Source organism: Lutra lutra, chromosome 9 (genome assembly GCF_902655055.1).
Source record: "Lutra lutra chromosome 9, mLutLut1.2, whole genome shotgun sequence".
Taxonomy (NCBI): Eukaryota; Metazoa; Chordata; class Mammalia; order Carnivora; family Mustelidae; genus Lutra; species Lutra lutra.
In genome coordinates, this window is record NC_062286.1 from 81,056,112 (window position 1) to 81,082,324 (window position 26,213).

The 26,213-nt window shown below is 36.0% G+C and overlaps 1 protein-coding gene across 13 annotated transcripts in view; it reads right to left on the reverse strand.

Moving 5' to 3' along the window:
* REV1 (REV1 DNA directed polymerase) overlaps positions 1 to 26,213 on the reverse strand; it is a 95,786-nt gene that overhangs the window by 28,631 nt on the left and 40,942 nt on the right. For 10 of the 13 annotated variants that reach the window (XR_007130004.1, XR_007130006.1, XM_047745062.1 and 7 more), the window contains 6 exons: positions 17,647 to 17,815; positions 13,987 to 14,139; positions 10,647 to 11,356; positions 7,771 to 7,878; positions 5,853 to 5,969; positions 1,000 to 1,108 (listed from right to left, as the gene is read on the reverse strand). Coding sequence is in view for 10 of the 13 variants with exons in the window: in XM_047745062.1 (XP_047601018.1) it covers positions 1,000 to 1,108; positions 5,853 to 5,969; positions 7,771 to 7,878; positions 10,647 to 11,356; positions 13,987 to 14,139; positions 17,647 to 17,815 (1,366 nt within the window). In the remaining 3 variants the exon portion in view is untranslated. Of the gene's footprint in view, positions 1 to 999; positions 1,109 to 3,178; positions 3,333 to 5,852; positions 5,970 to 7,770; positions 7,879 to 10,646; positions 11,357 to 13,986; positions 14,140 to 17,646; positions 17,816 to 26,213 lie in introns of those variants that run through there. The other 3 variants (XM_047745063.1, XM_047745060.1, XM_047745068.1) reach the window with 2 other exon arrangements.

A 26,213-nucleotide genomic window follows, 5' to 3' on the forward strand; every position in this document is an offset into this window, starting at 1 on the left:
AACACATACATATGTCTGTTTCTCCTTGTACTGAAACAGCCCATTGTACTGAGAGTTAAGCTTATGGTAAGTTAGAGATCTACAGACAAAGTTTGTACTAATGAGTTGACAACACTCTACAATTTTAAGTGAGGAGATTATTGGGTATACCAATACAAAATTATTTACTTGTAATTTAATAGGTGATCCAGTTTTAACATTATTGTGAAGAAAATACTAAGTATTAGAGGAGTTTTAAATTACAAGGGATTTTTCTTAGCTATAAAAAAGAATGATTAGACCAGAAGAACATTAAGGCTCTCTTCCATTAAAAAAAAATCTAATTCTTTGGGGCACCCTGGTGGCTCACTTGAGTGTTCAACTCTTGATTTTGGCTCATGTCATGATCTCAGGGTCATGGGATCGAGCCCCATGCTGGGCTCTGCACTCAGCATGGGAGTCTGCTTGGGATTCTTTCCCTTCTCCCTCCCGCTCTGCCCCTCTCCTCATCCACACTCTCTCAAATGAATAAACAAAATCTTTAAAAAACTTTTTTAAATATCTAATTCTTTAATTTCATACTTCAAAAAGATAATGGTTTAAAAAAGACATGATCCCGAAGTTCTGGGACCAGGCCCCACATCCGGCTCCCTGCTCAGTGGGGAGTCTGCATCTCCCTCTTCCCTGCCCCTCCTCCTGCCTGTGCTCTGTCTCTGTCTCACTCTCTCAAAAAAGTAAATAAAATCTTTAAAAAGTAATCTTCAAACGACAATGTCCAATTTCTTTTGGTTTCCACTGTTGGATGTACTGATTCCTCAGGAAACTACAGTATTTATTTAAAGTCATCTAGCATTTGTGAAAGGAAAAAAGAACTGAAGGGATGAAGCCCTGAAATATTTCTTCCCATAAAATGTGTGTAACACAGGTCTGACTGGCACATCTGAATCCACTTCAAAAGAGTCTGTAAAAATGATTAAGTAACTATTTATTAGGATTACAACACATTTAATTTCCACATACCTGGCTTCATAACTACAAGAGGCAATTTCAGCCTTTGATAAAACAGAATCAATCCCATTTGCTTGTGCAGAATCTTGGTTCTCCCACAACGATGAATCTGGTATCTCTGCTTTAAAAATATAAAATTTAATGATTATACATTAAAAACTTGTTTTTCTTCACTTTCATTCAAGAAATATATTTTCCATTCCTTTCATATACAGATGCTTAATAAATTCGAAATATAGTTACATCCATTGGTACTGGTCTTACTTAATAAAAGAAAACCTAGGGGCACCTGGGTGGCTCAGTGAGTAAGCCTCTACCTTCAGCTCAAGTCATGATCTCAGGGTGCTGGGATAGAGCCCCACGTCAGCCTCTCTGCTTGGCAGGGAGCCTGCTTCCCCCTTTCTCTCTGCCTGCCTCTCTGCCTACTTGTGATCTCTCTCTGTGTCAAATAAATAAATAAAATATCTTAAAAAGAAAGAAAGAAAGAAAGAAAGAAGACCTATAGCTCTAACATGGGTTACTTCCATTATAAACTTCACCAGTGGTCAGACAAAAACACAATAAATTCAAAGTGTTGCGTATGAGTAAATGTTTGTTTGGTCTGTTGTTGTTGTTTTTTTACAAAATGTATCAAAAGATAAATATAAACTATCCCTTTAACAGTCTCTTGAGATGAAAAAGGATGAAAAGTTATCAGGATGACGAATTCCCTCCTATATTCTCGAAAGGATTATACAGCTCCCTGAAATGGGAAACAGTTAATGGAAAATACATATTTCTCTGAATGTTCTTTGCTGCTTCCTAAATAAAGTACCTGCAAAACTGAAACCTATTTAATACCACGAACAACAAACGCCAACTTCCTACAAGTCATTCGATCAAACAATTCAGTAGGTCACATATCTCAAGAGGTTTCATCCTAAATTAAAGAATTTTCTTTTGAACACACATCAGGTAAAAGAGCTTCATAATACGCCCCCCTCACAGTAAATTCTACTTAATGGTTTAACAACACATGTTGAATTAAAAACATTCAAGTGTGATCAGAATACCAACTGCTCTACAGAAAACGACTCAAGCCTAATTGTACCACTCACTAGTATTTCTTAATGTCTAAGCCAAATTTATAGCTTCACACAAGATTATAAAAGCATATTTATCTAGTGAGCGCTGACTACATGCCACTTTACTTCCATTACCACCTCTAACTTCACCAGCAATTGAGAAAGATTAAAACACAACTTCAGTTCCTGGTCTCTTGAGATACTACTACGTTCCAAGAATATATTCTAACAACATATATTCTTAAAACACAATCTCACCCATACCTCTAATACTATGAACAAAAATGTCATTAGTAAAATAAGGCAAGATATACCATTTCAATTAATTCTAGACAAACCTATTTTGAGTACATTATGACAACATATAAGCAACAAACCAAATTTCTTTTCTGCTTATTTCAGAGACATAACATTCCATGAGAAAGCAGCCAAGTTAAAGCACCACCAGAAACACATGGCAAAGTGTCTAGCTTTGTGGGCTAAAATAGCTCTTCCTGGTTTGACTCCAGAAACTGTCAACGTTTTTTACCCAATTCTGCAACTCACATAAGCATTTTTGGATTCCGGCACCCATACACACAAAGGATAAATGCAAACCAAACTGTAAGGACTGATATCTTAATGTGCTCAAATCCCACTTGCCTCAAAAACTAAAACAGCAGAGTATATAATCTGAGCCATGATTCCAGATATATTATGATAAACATATGCTATACCATGACAAATAAAAACAGAATGCAGAGCAGACTTCCCCATTTTCCTGAAACATCTTAGAAGGCTAAATAACTGCTTTCCTAGCCCATTATTCTAAGCTGAAGATTGCAAGAATTTCAGGGTTGTCAGTATCACAGTTCAAGAGAGGTTGCTACTAACCCAAACAACAACAGAGTTGAAGCTTGAAGAGCCAAAACCAGCTGCCTTTCACAGGTATAACCATGACCTTAGGCTTAAAAGTTGGGGAGCTAGGGGACTTATATTTGAAGGTCTAGTCAAATAATCTACAATACTTGTCTTGAAAATTACAGAAAAAATCATGCTTGAGGTGAGAACAGTCTGTGGTTCCTGGGCTCCCAACGCCCTGCCTGAGAAGCACCACCTCGTGTTTTCTCTTCACTGGGCTGGCTGACCTTTTCCACAGTGCAGCAGAGTGCGTGGATCCCTCCACAAGCGCAGTGAGTTGCTTCAAGGGAGACTCAGGGAAATTCAGGGACACACTGTCCTCAGTGGAGGGCAAAGTAGAGAACTGCTCATCAAAACTTGACAAACTAGACGGGCACATGAAGAATGTGGAGGAACGGTTGGAGAAATCAGAAGCCAGGACCCAAGTCTGTGAAAAAGAAATCGCTGAGAATAAATCTATAACTAACATGATTTTAAAAACTGTTGTTCTTTAGAACGAACACTGAAGTTGTCGAAGGGATAAGAAAAAAACATCTGCATCCTGGAATCCAAGAAGAGGTAAAGGCCCCAACCACAAAATCTTGAGTATAAATGGATTCCAAATAATGGGGCTATCAATGAGAAGCATCACTGTGAGTATGGCTCAGGAAGCAGCTTCCAAAGGAAGTCATGGATGGAGAGCCCTGGTTACGCTGGTCCGTTTAGACAAAGAGTTTTTGAATATGACGAATAAGAAACTAAAGTTTCTACCTATTAAGGGCTGAAGATGCTATCTGTTCTAATACTTTGCCCAGACATACAAGCCGAAACATCAGAACTGAATTTTTTTTTTAAAGCCAGTGTGCAGAAGCCAAAGGTTTAATTCCTAAATTGATCCTCGATATTTTAAAATTTGGTGTCTGACTGATCAGGACCCAGAGAAAGAAAGATCAGGAAATAATAAGGAAAGAAGAACAAAGGCATTGAAAAAACAAGTTCTAAGTACAAGGTTAGCTGCAACCAAACTTTATAATAAAGGACAATCTGGTAATTTTATGTTATAAATATTTTGGTAAGCTCCTAATGGGTCAAAGGCTTAGGAAATAAAAGTGAATGATACCGAGTTAAAAAAAAAAAAAAGAATATAAAATGCAAAGTTATCATATTCACCTTGTCTAGTGACAGAAACGTTTCTTTTTGACAGTTTTCAATGGCAAGTGAATTTTCAGTAATTTTCCTAATATTTATCTTCTAACTTACCACCCACATTTAGAGGTGGAGGAGATGTGAATTATAAAAGGTCATTACAATGTTATGAAAATCCAGTGGCTAAACTGATGAAGATAACTAAGTAACCAATAACCGTATTCTGTTAATAAACTGCGTATGGTCAGATCACCTATGAAGGAAGGAAAGATGTAAGAGGACCTGATCTCCGCTACTTGTAAGGAATGTGCGCTTACCAAGGCCAAACTTCTTGACGGAGACTGCTGAAACTAGAGACGTGCGTGGCAAACGCAAGATTCTACCCGCTGGAGGAACTGAGGGCTGGGTAACTGACTGACGTTACCAAATGCTATGTTCAAGGTATTTTTCCTTCTTTTAACGTTCCTTCACAGAGTTTTTTATGGAGTGCCCAACAGTTAACAAGTATTATGCATTTCCTTAAGCTACTTACTTATTTTCTAGAACTTAAGATCTCATCTTTTTAGTCTCACACAGAAAATACAAAAAGAAAAACCAACCTACCACAAAGCCATACAACCAATAGTTCAGAAACCACCCATACTGTCACATACCACAATACAACTGAGTGTTAACGAGCTCAATAATGACTACCCCAAGACCTACTCACGACACAGAAAATACTAAAAAACCTTAATAAAAGACTTAAAATCCAAGAAAAGCTTTAGGAAATCTGGAAAATAGATACACATGAAGCATAAAGACATATCTATCATTAATGTTTTGTACTCATACAATATAAACAGATAATCACAGCCAAAAAAAGACTGTAATCCAAAAAAAAGGTCCTCAGAAATGTCCAGTGGCTTTCCTTTTGCCTTAACTTCAATGAGATCATTTCTAAAATAATCCCAAGTTTTCTAACTGAAAACTAGGAACCAGAAATAATTGGGATGAAATTTAACGGCTTGCTGTCCATTCCACTGTGTACCTAATTTCTGACTACTTTCTGATTAATATTTTTCTGGAAAACTAATTTAAAAATTTTTTTGGCTTTGCAGACATCCATGAGAAAATTAATCAATGACAAAGAATTTAATTTCTACAAAAACATTTCTCAGGGAATTTACTGAGGGCGAAAAACAGTTGTAAAAATCTTAATAATAATGATGTGAATAGTCTAAGTTACAATTTTTATTTATTAATAGCAAAAATTCAAAAGCCAGCAAGGCAAGAAAATGTTAAAGTAGGTTCAGCAAAGACATGGGGAATGATTTCTGGTATTTATCTTCTTATTCCAATAAATAAAGTCCTACTGTTTTTTATTCCACTGACTCATACAAATCTTTAGCAACAGGAACTTTAGTATCTACTGTGGTCAGTGACCAAACAACTAGTAATTACCTCTCTGGTCTAGAGGGTTCCACAAAGTGATGTCCAGGATTTATTTTCAACCTCAGTCTAAACGTATACAAAGCAAACTAATCACACTTTATAAAACATTCTTCACTCTCTGTCCTAGGAAAATATCATCATCTAACTCAACAAAGCAAGGCTATGAACCAGTCATTTGTATTGCATAGAGATTTTGCTTTAAGATGTCACGGACACCTTTAAAACCCCTGAATGAAAAAGCTAATTATCTCAACTCTTTCATTTCTGTAACAAGAATACCAGCAGTAAAATCCAGACGTCTTCAACAGGAGCACTGTGACTTCAAAGAGAGCTCATTTGTACCTGCTTTGCCTTTAAGGATTTTATTCTGGTAATACTGCCACTCCAACTGGGGGTTAGCACCAGGACGTAAAGGTGCCCTTCCTGTGCCTCTGTTACTTGTAACAGCCACTGGTTTTCCTGTGAGGAAAAGAAAAAAATTATTTCTAAATCTAAGTACAGGAATGTTAACAACACTGACAACATGGAAAGTTTTTCACAAGATTTAAAAAATACATTTTTTTCTTTAGCTTTCTTGAGGCATTAATCCATAAAGGAGATAATATCTTTAAAGTTATCAATTACCATACAAAGATCATCTAAGTTTCTCAACACCCCCTTAAATTAAATCATCTATGACAACTTTGATACATTTATTCAACTTAAAAGCAATGCTATCCCTTTGCTTCCCATTGTTTTTTGTTTGTTTGTTTCTTGCAGTAGAAAACAAGTCAACTCTGATCCTATATTTGAATTGGCGGGGGGGACTATATCTAGATGTTTTATATTTCTCATATCAGAAAAGTAAGGTAACATCTAAATTAATCTTTCAATTTTACAGCAAGAGAAACAAATATATACGCAGAGGGACTACAATCTGACCTACTATATAATCAAATGTGAGAATATAGTCCCTCAGTTTTTGGTTTAGTTATAAATTCTTTCATGTATCCTTTCCTTTTGTGTGCATTACAAGAGAATTGTTAACTTTTTTTTTATTTTATTTTTAAGATTTTATTCATTTATTTGACAGAGATCACAAGTAGGCAGAGAGGCAGGCAGAGAGCGAGCTGGGGAAGCAGGATCCCCACCGAGCAGAGAGTCTGATGCGGGGCTGGATACCAGGACCCTGGGATCATGACCTGCGCCAAAGGCAGAGGCTTTAACCCACTGAGCCACCCAGGTACCCCGAGAATTGTTAACTTTCAAAGCAATAGTACGGATAATGCATATATATGTTAATGAATGTTTTTGTTGTCAGAATAAAAATTTTGCATCAGAGTGACTCTTCAGGCTAAACCCAATTCTTTAACATTATATACTCCTTTCAGAGCCTAAGCAGTAGCTACTACTACTTTATTTTACAAAAATAAAGCCCCAGTAATAACCCAGCAGCTTCTGGGCTCTCCTTAAAGGACAGACTCTCAGAAGAAAATGCTACTAGTTAACAACTTTCAAGCACAGAGAGAACTACTAAAAACCCCAGAATAATTAAAAGTACTGCCTAGCTCACAAATACCTGAACAAAGTCCATTCAAACAAAGACGACAGCATGTCTTATCAACGATTCAATAATGCAAAACTGGGGGGCACCTGGGTGGCTCAATGGGTTAAAGCCTCTGCCTTCGGCTCGGGTCATGATCCCAGGGTCCTGGGATCGAGCCCCACATCGGGCTCTCTGCTCTACGGGGAGCCTGCTTCCTCCTCTCTCTCTCTCTGCCTGCCTGTCTGCCTACTTGTGATCTCTGTCTGTCAAATAAATAAAATCTTAAAAAAAAAAAAAATAATGCAAAACTGTTCTCCAACCAAAAGGCTGGAATGTGCACTAGCAACAGGAGAGTTAATCAAGTTATTTACTCAAGAGAGAGAAAGCAGTGACCCAAGCTGCAAACATATGCTACCATAAAATTTCCATTTAGTAACACAGTAATAGTAAACATATAAAAATATGGAAAATGCCCAATACCAGTCTATATTAGTCTTAGATGACAGACCCTTCAGGTGAAGAGAAGTATTCTTCCCTAAAGACCTGACCTCTTTAGAGAGAAAAAAGCATTTCTAATTTCCCTTTATTTTTCTTGATAATAGAGTCCAGAAAATTTGGAAGCAGGAATTTATTTTGCCAAGGAAAATTAAGATAAATATTTCTCAAGATTTTCAGATCCTTTAGAACATATAACAATATTATCAATTTTCTTAAAATATAAACAAAAATACAGACCTTTGAGATCTGGTCTATTTCGTATACCCACTGATACAAAGAAGCAATCCATATCAACATGCATTATACAGCTCTGATGCTTGGGTGAACTCAATACTGACATATTTCCTAGAAGGAAAAAGAGAACATTCAAACCCCAAACTAATTTTTAATATTTAAAAAAATCAGGTCTATTTAATTTTAGAAACTGTATTTTTAAGTGCCTATAAGTAGAATGAAGTCTCAAAAAAAAAAAAAAAAAAGAATCTATTACAGACCATTTCTACCACACCTTAAGAGACATCAAATTTCAGTTTCTTTTGCTCTAAAAGTAATCCAGAGATACACATTTAGTTTCCAAGCATAGTTTAAGATCAATTATGAAGATTTCATGTTTTTATAACCTATATTCTAATAATTAAATCTTTAATCCAAAGTATGTCTAAATGTTTATCTTAGAGTTATTTCTGTGTGCTGAAGATTTAATTGAAATGTATAAGGTGTTTTCAAATATTTGGTTACACGGAGCTAAGGAACTTTAAATAATAATATTGATGCAGTCTACAAACATTCCTTGATTTAAAAAAAAAAACTAAAAATTGCTACTGTTATTGAGTGGTAGGTGTTATGCACTATTTTAAGAGGTTAATGTGTATTTAAATTCTAACAATGCTGCAATAAGTAATCTTATTATGCCCATTTTACAGACTAATATTATGTTATATTAATAACTGTGTTATGCAGCCAGTAAGAGGCTGAGCTGGTCATCAACCCCAAGTGGTCTGATTTGAGCCCTCACGTCATCACACTGTTGCCCTAGATATATCGAGAAAACTCTATAAAACAAATCTACATATAAATCTGTATATATATAGAAGTACACACAAACGTTCCTCCTTAGACCATTAAACACTATTAAAAATCAGCTCTGAAGCACATATGCCACTTTCAAGAAGATAAAGCTGAGTGTCTTATCCTAAAGCCTTTGCCTTCTAATCCCTCTGAGCTACATATTCTGATTTACCAGGGCGATTTAACCAATCCCGCCACAATAAGAAGCTATCCTGTTTATTGGTTTCATCCTTAGCTCTTTTCCCTGGTTCTGGTCCAAGGTACACAAGTCTTGGAAATAAGAACCCTGAGCTTATAAAAAGTTCTAATCTGGGACGCCTGGGTGGCTCAGTTGGTTAAGCAGCTGCCTTCGGCTCAGGTCATGATCCCAGCGTCCTGGGATCGAGTCCCACATTGGGCTCCTTGCTCAGCAGGGAGCCTGCTTCTCCCTCTGCCTCTGCCTGCCATTCTGTCTGCCTGTGCTCGCTCTCTCTCCCTCTCTCTCTGACAAATAAATTTAAAAAAAAAACCTTTAAAAAAAAAAAAAGTTCTAATCTCATAAAGGAGTTCTTCTGCTGATAAAAAAAAACTAGTACTTGAAGGTAGGTCTTCATGATAGTTTTCCCAAAACTTACATTTTTACTCCCCAAAGGTTCAGACTACTCCATTTACCAAATTGTGACTGTGAAAGCATTTACCAAGTTCTCACTACATGCAAGGCACCGAGCCTTTGTTCATGTTATCTTCCCTAAGCTCAGAAGCCCATGAGGTAGGCACTGGAGACTACCTATTGCTTCACTGTGAAAAGGAAACTGAGACCCAGAGAGGTGAACTAACTGGCCCATGGTCCTGCAGTGTAGGAGTGGCAGAGCCAGAGTTCGGATTCAGGCTATATTATCGAACTCCAAAGCCATGTACTTCCTTGCTCTGCCCTGTATTATCTCAAGAAATTATTTATAAAAGAAATCTTAATAATCATAATTCTGCTGTATAGAAGTATTATATAAACAATGTAAACAACCCAAAATAACTGCTTTAAATATTCAAACAGTACAGAATGTATATACCGTCTATCTATTGAATGCTTTCCTACACTATAAAAATTGTAACATTTTATTCCCATTCATGAAACTAATTTGTAATAGTTCTTTGAAGCTTTCAAAATTAAATGACCTTCACCATATAAGGTCAAGGGATGATATATGAATAATCTAATACCTATAACATTATTCTGAAGTATTTCATAAGAAACAGGAAGTATTTAGGAATACATCAAGCACAACAAAACATAACAAAAAAACCCACATGGAGAAGATCTGTCACTTTCTAGGACAGAACCATGAGCTTCCTTCTGTACCTCAGTTTCCACAGCTATTAAGTTCAGGGGTAGTATTAAATAATCTAAGATCTCTCTCCAAAAAACAAAACCAAACCATATATTCTATTAAAAAAAAACATCGTAAACCTCAAAGCAGATACTAATCAATAATGACTGCACAGAAATATAGCCTGTAATTGTTAGCTTTGTTTGCTTCTGAAGACAAGTATTAAAAAACAAAATACAATTAACCCATCTACTTTTATGTGAAAATACTCTCACTACAAGTTTACCACTATAATTACAATAGCTATTATGTCAGTTATTTAATAATTTAAAAATCATTAAGATGCCAGCTTCTGGAATTAACAGTTATTCTTGCCAAACCAATTTATTCTTACAGGAGTTTATGCACTGAATAGAATACAAGTAATATTTTACACAGTTCAAAACTTCAACAACTGACAAAATCTACATAAAGAATGAATGCTCAGAATCTTGACCTTGTTACTGTTTCAATTACTTAAAAATATTCAGTTAGCAACACTTAAAACTAAATTTGTAAAAAATAACTTAATAAGTAAGAAACCTTTCTCTAATCTGCTAGGCTTACTGTAACTTACATATCCTGATATTTCTAAAGACTTTTATATCATGAGAGCTTGGTACTGATCAAAGCACCAATGACAGCTTAAAAACAAAATGGTCAAGCATGATTGTTTCTTAAGAAAACAATTTTAGTATCTACCTGTGTCAGTTACAACAAGTGCAGACCTGCCTGTTTTCATTTTTTTTAACTTTTCCCTTCCTGGAAAGACACCACTACTTTGTCTTTGTAGGGCACTGACAAACTCAGTCAATTCACACTTCCACATTGATATGTGATGCAGTCTTGAGCGGGAATAGAAGTCTGAAATAAAACTGCAATCTGAGGATTTGGATGGCACTGAAGGTGCTGCCTTGCTAAGAGTAGGTATTGAAGAAGTGCTTTTTGTGCTTGAAGGCCCCTGAACAGCGGAGTGGTGAGCACCATTTACTTTAGTGTTACTGTGCAAAGATGATAAGGAGAAGGAATTAGTTCTGTGTGGATTCCGCACAGCATCTGTGTTTCTAGTGCTTTGTTGCGACAGGTGCACAACGCAGTCTCTGAAGTCAGTGCTGCTCTTCTCAGCCTGCTCCTCCCCCTGGGCGAAGTCTGGGGAAAGCCTGCTGGCAATACTGTGGCCCATGGGCACCAAGCAATCCTGCGTCTTTAAGGCACCATTAGAGCTAGGAGTGTGTCCATTAAAAATGGCAGCGTTGTCTCTGTGATGCGGAATTCCATTTTGTTTCCTTCCTGGAAAGATCTGCTCCAGCTCCATAAAATTAAAATCATTATTTGCATCTTCTTCATTCCAACTGTTCATTCCATTGACTTTGACTTCATTTTCTGTCTCAATCTTCTTAATTATGTGATTTCTATAGCAGGAAAGAAGATTTAATTTCAATTAATGTGAGTTTCAGGCTAAAACCATTTTCAATGTAAACATGGGTCTTAGAGATATGCACTTCAATATTTCTGTGAAAAATTAAGCCATAAATTTTATATTCTTTCTTTTCCAACAAAAGATAATTCTCAGATAAACCAAAGGAGCAAGGTAACTAGGAAAATTCTAGAACATATACAGTCTTTTAGGGCATATCCCCCCCCAAACTTCAAACACTCCCAAAGAAGAAATACAATGGAATCTCAGATTGAAGAAAAATAAAAACTATTTTCAATTACTTTTCCCACTAAAAATTAAATGGAACTTGTAATCTCTAAATATCCCATTTGAAGCACAGTATCTGGCATTTACTAGGAAGTCAATAAATTATGGGACTCAATATAAAAAGCTCTCATAAAAATGGGCAAGAAACTTAATTTGAATGATTATTCCTAGTTTTAGTTTATATAAGGCACTGTTCAACACATTAAATCCAATACTGCTACAATCCTAGGACCAGTTAGTTTGGTTCAGGAAGACCAACACACTATATGTACTAATCCAGTAATGGGGACAATTGTTGCATGAGTAGATAAAAAGTTAGAACCAGGATAATGTGTATGGATAATTCAGGAAAAAATATACCTAGAACAATGAGAACACTAGCTTATTAACAGAGGAAATGGCATTTTGTTTCTAAGAAAAGCATATTCAGATGCCAGGGTGGTCCAGGGCAATCTGGACCAACTTTCCTGATGACAAGTTTATAAATGCAGAGCCTATGACAAATGTTCCGCTAAATTCATACTGTGACTCCACTAGATATCTGCTTGGTAATGCTCTATAATAAAGACAAAGGCCATTTTCATTCACAAAAACCAAGTAACAAATACAAAAACCTGAAATGCAGAACAGTAATCTCACCCACACCATTAATCCAATTACAGTTCAAGCTCCAGAAAAGGTTGCCTAATACATGGCACTGAGGCATTGGTGATGTTACCACAATATGACTAAAGTCCCTCATCCCACTACCAACATAATACATTATTAACAACAGTCTGAATACACAAAGAAGTCACACATGAGTCAGATGCAAAACATTACCACCCATTTCTGGGTTGGCTCGGTCTGGCTGACCATCTCATGGAATACGACAGCCAGCTCTGATTAGGTCCAATCCTTACAGATGATCATGCCAGTGAAAGGGAAAAAGATGACCAACAACAAACAATTAAAAGAGGAAGGAAAGAAAACCTAATGTTACATGTCTGGCCCTTGAAATAAAGAGAAAGCAAGGAAATAAGAAGTCACATAAAAGAATTTCAAAAAAATTTATAAAATGTACTGAATATACCAAAAAATAAAGATCACAGAGAGCAACAAAAGTGAAGTAAATCAGAGAAGCCTGATGTCCAGTTTTCTGTGTCACAAATAGTGAAGATTCTTTCCATGTATACTAACAACATATACAACAGAACTGCATATATTGGCAATAAACACATTGCTAATACACATTTTTTTCTGTACTGAAGTTTTTCAACCTAGACAAATAGATGTTCATGAAGTAGCTGTAGTGGAAATATATCACTGGTAATATACATTAATTAGGCAAAAGTATACATGTATTAAAAAGTACACTCTAACAGGGTAAGTGCTTGCTAAAACTGGCACAAAGAATTTCAAGAAAACGTGTATTTTCTATTTTTATTAGTGTGGGTAAGAAAAAGATATGAAGTCGTGCATTCAGAAAGACTTTGATATTATTTGTTGTGCAACATGATGGTTCTAAAAAAAAAAATCAAGTGTCAGGTAATGTGAAAAACACGGGAATATGCTTTTAAGTGAACAAAAGCTAAAAAACAAATGACAATAACAAAAGCTACAGAAGGTAGTGACATCGGATCCCCCCAGGTTAATTAGACTCCTGGCCTTTAAAAAAAATGTATCCAACTCCCAAAGCGAGCAATTTAATAAGGAGAAGGTTAACGATAATGAACCACCTGATATACACGTAGGGCAACACACCAATCATGAAACCACTTTACCCAAGATTATTGCAATTAGAGCTTAATCAGTGTATTTTTGAAAACCTGCCACATGGACTCAAGTCTAGAGTTACCTCTAACCAAAACATTGAGTCACCAACTAAGTTTTTACTGATACAAATATATTTACATATGTCAACTTGCTATGAATTTGGAATTTTTCAAAAACCACCTAGAAATGTTAACATTTTCATTATGTATATACCACAAAACATAAGTATACCTGGCACATTTAGTTTGGTTTTTTGAGAATGCAACATTCCATAGCAAATTACGTATGTGGAAATAATTACTTTCAGGAAAATCCATGGGAAATTTTACTTATAATAATTTAAGATCCATTAGTTTAACATGGGCCTCTAAAATGACTGGAAAAGCTTTCTTATTTACATTTTATTTATGAAACTTTCACAATAAAAATAATTTTTAGGTAAGACACCCACACACATATTTTAAGATGTTTGAGAGAGAAGAATGGCCAGGTTTTGTGTTTGTTTCTATCATCAGCAAAGCAGGGGCTGTAACCACTGCCAAAACCCAGCTTTGCAGCATTCCTGGATGTAGACAAACTTACACCCTGTTGTTGAGCTGTTTGACTACACTGCTTGGACCTGGCCCAGGTTCCTCAGCTTTGCACGCAGGAGTAAAGTTGAGACCTTTCTGCATGTTGGACTGCTTGCTGTACAGCTGATAGGGAATGCAGGAGAGCAGTCTTCCAGCTTTGATACTGAAACATAAAAAGTAACACTAATTTAAGTGTTCAGTACTTGGGGAAAATAAGCTTCATGAAAAACCAACCTCTGAATGATGGGAGTTTTTCACCAATAATGAGCCACCTATTTTCCTCGTTTATTTCCTCTCCCTCTGGTTTAGTGGCTCTAATGCAACATAATCTTCCTTAAACACTTGAGAATAAGACATTCTATCCATGAAAGGACACACATCTGAACTTTAAAAAGTTAGTGGCCAACAACCTTATATGAGGGGAAAAGAAATAACTATAGGGTAGGATGACAAAACTGCATGCAGAGTTTACATATTTTAATCATCATGACTTTAATATTTAACACAATTCCCCCTCAAACAATTCATAAAGAATCATCAAGACTTTCTCAAATCTCATTTCACACATGAAGTATCACTAGAGTAACTAAAATGGATGAGGATTCCCAGTTTCCACACTATGATCTCAGGAAGGGAAATAAACAGCTATGAAAATATGTATACAACCTCTTGCCCTTTCTCCTACAGGGTACAGAATGTTTTCTTATTACAGTTAGTAAGAGTAAACTATTCATTCTTAAGCAGCTGATGACCAAGATTGTTTTTTGATACAATATTATCTAAAAGTCACTGGGGATGAAATGTGTCTCTTGGCTAGTTAGCCAAGTAAAAATAATTTTAGAAGAACTCTGTAATACTGTGAGAGAAAAACGTGACACCAAATTTAAAAAAATATTTAAAAAAAAAAAAGGCCAAATCTATACCTGAAACTAGAGTCATACACACTTTCTATGAAGACTATTGAGGAAAGATACAAAAACACAGAGAAATGAAAACAATCATGACATGAAATCACAATCAACTTTTATTTAAGTGGTTGAATAGCACTCTAATACGAATATTAAATGTACTTAGACACAACGTTTTAGCCCATATGAAGTATAAGCTCTTCACAGTATCCTAAGTACCTAACAAATGTGCTAATAACTCTTTTAGTTTGGGAGCTAAAAAAGAAAAAGCAGATCTGACTGGAACCAACCAGTCACTGCCACAGGAGACCCTGATGAGCTGGCATGACCTGCAACAATCATCATCTCTCACTGCCAGTAGATCCATATGGGAACCTACCCATAGGAGGCAGGGTCCCCTGCTACAAAAAACTCAACACAAAAGGAAGAACAACGAAAACAAAATCAGCCTTTAATAACTTAGGACAGTGTTTTCAAACTGTGCTCCATGGCACTGTCAGGCTTGAGGAGGCAGTGCAGTGAATCACAGCACCTTCTCACGAACTATTCTAACCTTCAAATGCCAACATTAAATTGTCTGAAGAAGATTATGACAAAAATTTGAAAATCTTTAATTTACAATATACTGTATAAAAGTGTAAAATTTGCAGCCAAAGGTTTCAGTAAAATAATCTACCTAAAACCAATGCACACAGGCTTCTCCATTAAAGGACTCCCCTGCCTCTTAGAAGTGGTAGCTCTATAATCATGCCTGCATTAACTGAGGTTTAATGGCATGTACACAGATATCAGAGAAATCTAGTCAAAGCAAAGTTATCACCCCACACACTTAGAAGTGGAAGCTTCTTTTTAAACAGCTCAAACTAAAAATGGGAAAACAAAGAAAAGATGTCATGTACCATCCATTAAATAATAAAATAATGTTTAAAATTTTAATGTTAAATATTTCATATAAACACTACTAAGAAGAGATGAACAAGACTGGGATAAGAGTATGAAAGAAAACAGTACCGTGATTGCCCAAAAGGATTCCCCACGCTAGGACATGTAGACACCGGGCATTTATTTTATATATTAAGACATATGCCCAGGCTGATCCATTTCCACATGGGCCAATTCATTCATAATAAGCTTAATTAAATGGCAAAGAGCAGACCTAAACAGGAATCAGAAAAATCTGGACTCTGAATCCTGCTATTCTTGAGTGAATTAGCCTTATTAGCTCTGCCTTTTCATATATAAAATGAAGCAAACAGGCCATATAATCAGTTATTTAAATATAAATCATTAAGCCCAACTTCAAACTGAAATAAAATCCGTTCAAGTGAACTTTAAAACTTTTAACTGCCAAAAATTGCTTGATTGTATTCTTTCTCTAATTGTATTCAGGGAAAGAAGGAAGAATAGGTATTTAAAAAAAAAAAAAAAAAGCTGTAATGAACTTTTTTCTAAGCAAATCAAGTTCCACCCAGCACCTTTTTCAGCCCACTTTCCTAATATCTGTGGATCTCTCCCATTCTCTCCAAAGTCAGACTAATATCCTCAGATCCAATTCTAGCCCTAGCATAATGATAGGACTGTCTGTACATAACACCACACAGCCCAACTCTGGAATGATACTAACTCCTTAAACTGAAAACTGCACAGCTCCTTTTTTAAGGAGATACACAGCTAAAAGCCATGTTCAATGATCCTATGTAACGAAGGGACAGGTCATGAGAAAACAGCAAAAGGAATCAGTAAGATGTTCCACGGATGGGCCATCAACTTAATCCCCCAAGGTTTAAAAACCCGTTAATCTATAAGATACATTTGGTTTTCTGGAAGCCAAATTCACTTTTTAAAACTGTACTTCAGATATTTTGGATTTTATTTTCCAATACTTGATAATGTTAGAATAAAAATAACCAAGGAACTTCTTATATATCATGCCTCTTAACAATCGGTCAGGCATTGTGCTAGACAGTTCGCACAAATTATTTCTAGCTCTCACCTAATCATAGCATCTCAATATTAAGCCTTCTTTTACAAATGAGGATCTTAATATTTTCACCTTTAATTTTCATAAATCTAGCAAACACTCATACATATTATATATCATTTCAAAATATAAATCACTTAAGTTATGGTTCGTCACCAAGGTTCAGATGACATATTTAAATTTAGGGAATTAGTATGAATGGCCACTGATTTACAATATCAATTCCAAACCAACAACAGAAGAACCATAATGTAACAACTAAAAAACAGATTATTAATAATACTGCAAACTGCTCTTCCTCTGTCCCCTCTCCCAGTACACCAGGTCCACAATACCCTGACCTTTTTTCCCCTTAGCATTTATTAACTTTTAACATATAATTTACTCATATACTAAGAATATTTTTTTATTATGTTTTCTTCAATGGAACATAAGCTCCAAGAGGTAGGGAATGGTTCTTTGTTTGTTTCACTGATATTTCCCAAGTACACAGCCCATCAGAGATGTGATGTACAAACATTAACTGAATGAACACTATGCTTAGCCAAACCCTTTCCATCACTGCTTCCTGCTGCTTACCCCAGTCATCTCCCCTAATTTCTGGCAGCTGAGGCTGCAAGCACACTAACATCCTAGGTTACCTAAATTATCAATATGAGGTCAAAGAGTACAACAGTGTTGTTTAAGACGTTTTTATTCACCCTGAAGAGGAAATGTGAGGTGTTTATAATATAAAAAGTATTCCAATTTTTAAAACTTATTAATTAAAAATTAAACTTACCTTTCCATAATCCATTCTGGCCGAATTACTTTTTCCCCCTTTAATTCTTTAATTTTGGCATTTGGAAGATTTGTGGCAATAATGTGTGTTGTTTTGGATCTGGAATAATACACATGGTATTGCCCTCCATGCAACATCATTAGCTTTCTCAATTCCTCAGCAGAAGGATCTATAAAATTCATATTAAAATACGTTAAGACTTTAATATTTAAGTAAAGCCCTAGCTGAATAACCCCTTCAAAAGCCTAACTTAAAGAATGTATCACTGATCCACTTCCTCCTGGGCTGCGTTGCCAATGAACAGAATTGGGAGGTAGGTTACAAAGTGATAAGACTATCCTGCTTTAGCACACCCTCTTTCCTGCTGGAGACAGTCCACCAACAAAGCACCTACTGCTAAGAGATGCCCAGACCAGATAGGGACCTCACATAAGGAATCAAATACTACTAACAGAGCAGACGTTTTAAAACTTCTGACCACGTTTAGCTACATGACCTTGATACTGGTATCTTATGTTTTAAAAACTTAACACCCATAAAATCATTTATAGTTCAGTTTACAGAGACCCCAATTAATCCTACACCTCCTTCAGAATAATACAATAGTAGACAGGTAAAGTGCTCATACTATGAGCAGACTCACTGTAGGGCTATTAACAGACTTCACTCCTATGAAGCTTAATAATTTTTATTTTTATTTAAGAAAATAAGAAAAGTTAAAATTACTTAGTTTCTTAATATGAACTTGCACTGAAGCCAAAAAATAAGGTTCACCAATATTAAAAAAATGCAAAAGAGACATCATTTTTTTCAATTTTGTTTCAAATTATTTTTTTCTTGCCGCCTACCCATCCCTCAAATTTTTTCTTCCTATAGAAAAATATCTTAAAACAAGAACCAGTGTGGTTTATGCTCTCCCATAAAGTGACTCAATGAAGTTATGTTATGACCAGTATTACTAGCATCACATTAGTTATTTTCAATAGCTTGTTTCTTTCACCCATTATACTAATGAAAGCTCTAAATTATACCTTCCTCAAAACAGCTGTACCCCAGGGTGGGAGGAGGGGACATCACAAGAGGCTTATAAATCTACTTTGTTATCCAAGCAACAGATTTTTCTTAAGCCCAAGCAATACAGGTCCCAGTATTTAAGTAATCACTTTTTTACAATAACTGTATAATTAGGACAGTTTTAGTCTTCAGAAGAAAAAAAACAAAGCACATTTAGATGCAACAGGTTTGGTCAATTCTTGGTAAATTCTTATAGAATTCATTCAATGTTACTGATTGCACATACTAGCACTGCTTAACAGAAATACAATGTCAACCACAAATGCAAGTCACACACATAATTTAAAATTTCCTAGGAAGCTCACTAAACATGGTAAAAGGTAAAATTAATATTTTTAACCTCACAGATCCAAAACATTATCACTTCAGTATCTTCAACATATAATCAACATAAAAAAGTAGGATATTTCACATGGTTTGTTTTATACTAAGTCTCCAGCATTTACTTACTTTCTTTTGCTAAGATTAAAAAATGTGGCTGGCATAATAGTATAAAGTATCAAATTAAAGGCTATAAATACAATATAATAATATGGACAGACACTAAATCCAATCCAAGCAAGGAAATGCAAAAAAGTATTTACAAGTTAATCTACAATTTTCCTAAACCAACTCTAATTGTATTCAATGACTTAAATAGAAAACAGGCTGACAGACATTACCTTTGTCTACACATATGTGTAAAAGCACTGTCCCTTCTACTACTTGCTCTCTAAAATCAAATTACTGCAGAAATTTGGAACTGGAAAACCTGGACAGTTTACTGGCCTACAGGATGAAATTAAGGAGGCTCCCTGAAGTTCAGTATTGCGAACTCTTGCATATTCTTCAGTGTGAAGGGAAGTATGAAAACCAATCTAGTTAAAAGGTAAGATCACATGAACTCTGCTATCAGACCAACCTGGGTTTAACAAGGACTTAACTCCTTTAAGTTTCCTCCTCTTTACAAATAAGTCTGGCACATAGAAGTACTCAACATAAAAATCATTATTACAATAAAGTATGATAGCAGAACTCCTTTTATGACTTGAGGATCCTACTCTAGACTTACAAAAAATGGCAGAAGACAACACATATACTGACACATGGTAGTCCTAACTTTTCAAACACACACAGAATTGCCAATAATGCACTAAGGACAACAGCCAGGAACCACTCCACCAGCCCAAACAGCCTGGCATGCACAGTGGCTGGTGGCCGCCCTCATTTTCATAGCTTTTTGATATTTTTAAAATAGTACTTCTCTCTGGCTCTATTTCTTCAACAATAGAACATACTCCCAATTACCAGCTCAAAAGAATATAAACAACAGCTCTGAAGATTTGCACACAATGAATTCATTTTTCTTGTTTAACACTCTCCTTAAATTCAGCAGATGTGGACTAATTAGGGAAAACTGTTTGGGGGACCGTATCCAACCCCATGAATCTCTAGGACACTAAGCTTGGTAGAACTCCATCCCTGCAAGCTACCACACCAGGGAATTTTCTTCATATTACTGATAACAACTGGAAATTACCCTATCTGTTCACTTGTTGACTGTCAGATTTCCCCCCTTGAGCCTGCTGCACCTTGAGGTCAGGAACCTTGTCTGTTTCACTCACTTCCAGATGTCTGGGACAAAGAAGGTGTTCAGTACACATTTACTGAATTAACTGGCATCTCCCATGCATCAAAGCCTACTGCCCAGAGTTTTCACCCCTCTAGCAAAAGTGGAGTATAAGTAGTATTACCACTTCAGTTCTCAAAATATTCATTCAGTAACTCAACAAATTAAGTCATATAGCACATGGTCCAGACCGAGACCCAGTGGATACAAATCCTAGCTCAATCCCTCGCTAAGTTATAAAGTTACTTAACTTTTCAGGGCCTTTTCTCATATGTAAACCGGGAATTACAGTGCCTCAGAGAGCTGCTGTGGGATTAAAAGCTAAAAATTATAAATTGCTAAGAAAAGTGCCATGCACATAGTAAGAAATATGTGTCACCTATTACCAGCATCTTTATTATTCTTACCATTTCTTATCCCGAAAGCAGAAAGGAAGAAATTCCATGGCTGAGGCTATTCTCTACCTATAAATCATTACATTTGTTCAATTTATAATCCCACCTATAAATCCTTCTTTTGTTGCCCACCATCTAGTACCTTTTCATTCAAGAAAGTCTTTGATGTACTAGCAAGGATAAGAAAACAAAACAAAAAATCAAACAAAACAAAAAAAATATTCAGATAAATTTTACCCCCCGAATCTCTGCAACTGATGTTACCCTCCAGAGAATGTCAGAACTAAAAAAGCTTTTGGAAATCTAATAACCACTTCATTTTCCATATTAGTACAAACAAGCTTAATCAAGTTAAACCAACTAGACCAATTCAAACAGTAGATAAAATTATTCCTCAACCCTCATTATACATCTTCACTGAACATATTATTTTTAAATACATTAGGATATAAAAAAGTTAATCACCAATAAAAATCATCACCATAGGTTACCAATGACATCTTGGTGAAGATCCTATAAAGAAGAGGATCTCTGAGGTTCAGCGGCTCCCAAAAATGACTTTACCAGAAGAAAAAAAAAAGAAGTATTGGTTCTAACGAAACTTCTTTTTTTTAAGATTCTATTTATTTATTTGACAGAGAAATCACAAGTAAGGCAGAGGCAGGCAGAGAAGGGGTGGGGTGGGGTGGAAGCAGACCCCCCACTAAGCAGAGAGCCGGATGCAGGGCTCCATTCCCAGGACCCTGGGATCATGACCGGAGTTGAGGGCAGAGGTCTCAACCCACTGAGCCACCCAGGCACCCCACAAAACGTTTTTTTAAAGGCACATATGCCAACTGAATGATTTCCCTGAAGATATACTAAATTTTTCAACAAGCAAATTATTATTCATCAATGCACTTAAGGTTTCTTATAAATAGCATCAACTTTAGGCAGATTAATTTGTAGAAAAACAGAAGACCACAGAGACTAAGGTAAATTTCTGAAGTCAGACACATCTGGTGGGATAGCCACAACATAAGGACCAGGTTTCTGTCTCCACTTACTCATAAGCTGATCAACCTTAATATGCTGCTATCATGGATAGAAAGGCCTGGTTTCCAGCTGCAGTGTGACACTGAAAAGCTGTAACATCCCAGACAACTGACTCATTCCACTTAGCCTCAGTTTCCTCTTTACAAAATAAGAAGCTAAACTAGATGATACTTAAGATTCCTTACAAAGCTACTGTATAATTCTATGTACTAAAACCATTATCTCCAGCAAACAAAACTTGAAGACTAATTCACAAGTTTGTGGGAGAAAGCAAAGCAAGTCACTCAATTTTATGGATAAAGGAACTAAAGCAGAAAAATGTAAACAAATTAAAAAAAATACATATGTATGTTAGCAAGACATTGGAAAAAGTCACTAACTCACAGATATTGATTATCTAATAAACCACAATGTCTTGTACATATAACAGGTATAAAATTAAGTTTAAGGTCAAGTAATAGCAAGCACTTAAAAGCAAATATTGTCTCACTGTGGCCAATATAAAATATGCGGTATAAGAAAAACACAGTGAACTAGAGATCAAAAGTCCTGAGTTCAATCTGGCTCTGCCAAAATTAACAAGTTTCTACTATCTTTACAGCTTAATGTGACAGAGATCAAATGGGATGACTGGAGCAAATGACTCCTAAGGTTCCTTTCAGACCTAAACTATTATGAATCTATTTGGATTCCTGACAAATTTTCTATCACTGCCCCATACTCAATTACCAGTAGCTTCCATCACATTAAATGCCATCACAGAAAGAAAAAAAGAAAAAGTCAATATTATAAAACCAACTCTACAATCTATCCAAAAGTCTGTAATAGTGCCTTGATGACCTGGTTAAAATAAACTATCTTTTATGTTTATTTTACCAGATTCCCTGCTCAATTGAGTTTATCCTCTGTAACCAAAGTTCTATACCTGATCCTAATATATGCTAACAATATTTATGAAGAGAAGGCAAAGACTTAAGGGGTCTTCATTTCTATTAATCCCTTAACAAGTAACACTGTCAATGTCTTCATTTACATATATGTAGGTATTATATATTTATGTGTATCTATGTGTGTAGACTCATACATCCCAAAACGCCCAAATTGTCCATTTAAATACAGGCACCAAAAAAAAAAAAAAAAAATTTAAATAAATACATACATACATACATACAGGCACAGAAGATCAAGACATTTGAAAAAAAAGTGTAACTAGTCTACTCTTCTCATCTGCGGCTTCCCTACTGAAACATGACACAGGATCAATCAATACGCTCAGAGAATTTCCTCTATGACAAAGCAATCTGACAGGCATTTTTACTAACAATAATTCTAAATATCTGATACAGAAATTTAAGATTAGATGCCAGTTTCCCTAAGCCATTATATTTAACAAAACATGCTTTTTAAGAGAGAACGTAATACTTGGCATAACCTGTTAAAGAGTAAGTGCTCTCAATACATGCTTACTGAACAAAATAACAAGGATTAATTTTTATACTTGACACTAAAATTTGAAAATATCATTTTGTCTTTCTCATGGTCGATAGACACATTTGTCCATTCTAGTAACACCAATACATATGTCAATTTTATTTAAAAACATCCACCTTGGACACCTGGGAGGCTCAGTGGTTAAGCATCTGCCTTCGGCTCAGGTCATGATCTTAGGGTCCTGGGATCGAGCCCTGCACAGGGCTCCCTGCTCCGGAGGGAGCCTACTCCTCCCTCTCCCTGTGTGCCGCTCTCCCTACTTGTGCTCTCTCACTCTGTGTCAAATAAATAAAATTAAAACAAACCAAACCAAAACAAAAACAAATAAAAACATCCACTGCTTTGCAGAGCAAAATAAAACTGTCATTAGCTGCTTTATACCCATAAGCAGGTAAAAACCTGGGGAAAGAAAACTGACATGAATTTAGGACCTATTCCAGTCAGGTCCTTGACATACCTTATCTCACTTACTCCTTACTCACTATCTCACTATCTCACTTACTAATTCCAGTGATTCCAGCACTGGAATTAGTCTTGGCATCACAAGTCCTGTGTGAGATTTTTTTTGTTTTTTTAAATATTTTACTTATTTGACAGACAGAGATCACAAGTAAACAGAGAGGCAGGCAGAGAGAGAGGAGGAAGCAGGTTCCCTGCTGAGCAGAGAGCCCGATGTGGGGCTCGATCCCAGCACCCTGGGATCATGACCTGAGCCGAAGGCAGAGGCTTTAACCCACTGACCCACCCAGGCGCCCCCTGTGTGAGATTATTAACTTCAAAACTATTCTTACCAGAAAACATGCATTTTTTTTTTTGGATTATCTGCATAACTATTTCTTAACTAAAGCACTGCCACACAGTTTCAATACCCAGGTTTTGTTATGAAGGTGCTAGTGCTATCGTCACGGACTGTTTTAAATATCATGTACAAATGTAGTATATACATAAAATGATATATTTTTCAGCCTTAAAAAAACAAGTTCTAATACATGCTATAACCTGAACCTTGAGCCATTTATTATGTTAAATAAAATAAATTAGTGACAAAAAAAAAACCCAAATGCTATACGATCCTACTTCTTTGAGGTATCTCAAATAGTTAAATTCACAGCAACATAAAGTAGAAAGGTAGTTGCCAGGGAGAGGCAGGTGGGGGAAGAGGAAATGGAGAGTTATTTAATGATATAGAGTTTTACAAGATAAAGCAGCTCTGGAAATTGGTTGTATAACAAAGTGGCTATATTTAACACTACTAAACTTACACTTTAAAAATAGTTAAGGTGGTAAACTTTTATGTGTATATACAATGTACCAGTTAGTACCACATCTGTAAACAGGAATTTAGTATAAGCAAAATATCATTCATATACTGATACGAACTTGAATTTTATTCACATTTAATTTTCAATTCCGCAAAACCTGTAATTGTAAGAGCTTGGTAGAACATTATTATTACTACTACCACTTTAGAGATGCTTATGAAAACAGATGCTGTGAAAATAGATGAAACAGATGAAAATCTCACAGCTTTAAGAGATGGGATTAGCTAATAAGTGACAAAGACCTAGAATTAAAATAAAATCCAAGCCTTGATTTCTGCTCCCATGCTCCTTCTCCAGCTTACAGCCACTCAGTAAGAAAATCTACATTCTATACTTCAGAAAAAAGTTTCAGAAAAAGATCAATGACGATAAAGGGAGCCATCTGCAGAATAAAAATTTCTATATTAATCCTAGGTAGCACACATTCAATCATCTCTCCCAAACTTTTTTTGAGATTTATTTACTTATTTTGGGGGAGAGGCGCAGAGGAAGAGATAGAACCCTCAAGCAGACTCCGTGCTGAGCGCAGAGCCTGATGTAGGACTCAATCCCCGGACCCTGAGGTCATGACCTGAGCTGAAACAAAGAGTCAGACACTCAACTGGCTGAGCCATCAGGTGCCTGCAGCTTTTCCAAACTTTTTAAAGCCTTGCCAACCTAACTGGAGAAGTATTTGCTACATGAAAACTTACTAGAAATATTTCAACCAAAGTAAAACCATAAAGGTTTCCTGTTACATCCTTTTAAGCCAAAATTATTAGCTCCTGGGGCGCCTGGGTGGCTCAGTGGGTTAAGCCGCTGCCTTCGGCTCATGATCTCAGAGTCCTGGGATCGAGCCCCGCATCGGGCTCTCTGCTCAGCAGGGAGCCTGCTTCCTCCTCTCTCTCTGCCTGCCTCTCTGCCTGCTTGTGATCTCTCTGTCAAATAAATAAATAAAATCTTAAAAAAAAAAAATTATTAGCTCCTTCAACACCCTGAACAAGGCTCTTTTATAAAGCAGACCAGTTTGAAATAAAAGGCCTGTAAGATAATAACATTTTCAAGTTCTAGTAAATCTAAAATTAGGTGCTAAAACTTAAGCTTCAACATATACTCCTTTCTTTTCTACTTGCATTTATGTATCCTTTCTTGACAAAACACAACTTCCATCAAAGAGCAAATGATCAAGAAAATTCTTCACCTAAATTGTTTCTCAGGAATAGGATTGTACAATTTAATTTTACAGTATCTTGGAAAGAAAGCTTTGCAAACATATAACAATGTATCTGCTTAGGACAATGGTGGTATCTCAGCAAAGACTACCAAAAGCCTAGTGACTGCAGAGTCAGTGCCTGCCTACAGAGAGGTTAGTGCCTGCTGTGGGACTTTGTTCTCAGCCCTAGACTGTACAATATTTCAATTCAGGACCTGATTAAGAACAGAAGCGGTTTCACCTCTGGGAGAAAGAAAGCAGACAGTTAACTTGAATAAGAGACAAAGTAATCTGGTCCAAAAAATGCCTAAATGAGAAAAATCAGACTTTGAAAACTGAGATTCCACATTTTATTTTAAAACAACTGCAACTTTTAGTATGTAGGAAAGTGGGTACAATGGCAACACAGGACAAAGAAGTCTCAAATGACTAAGCTAAATAAAGCTCTT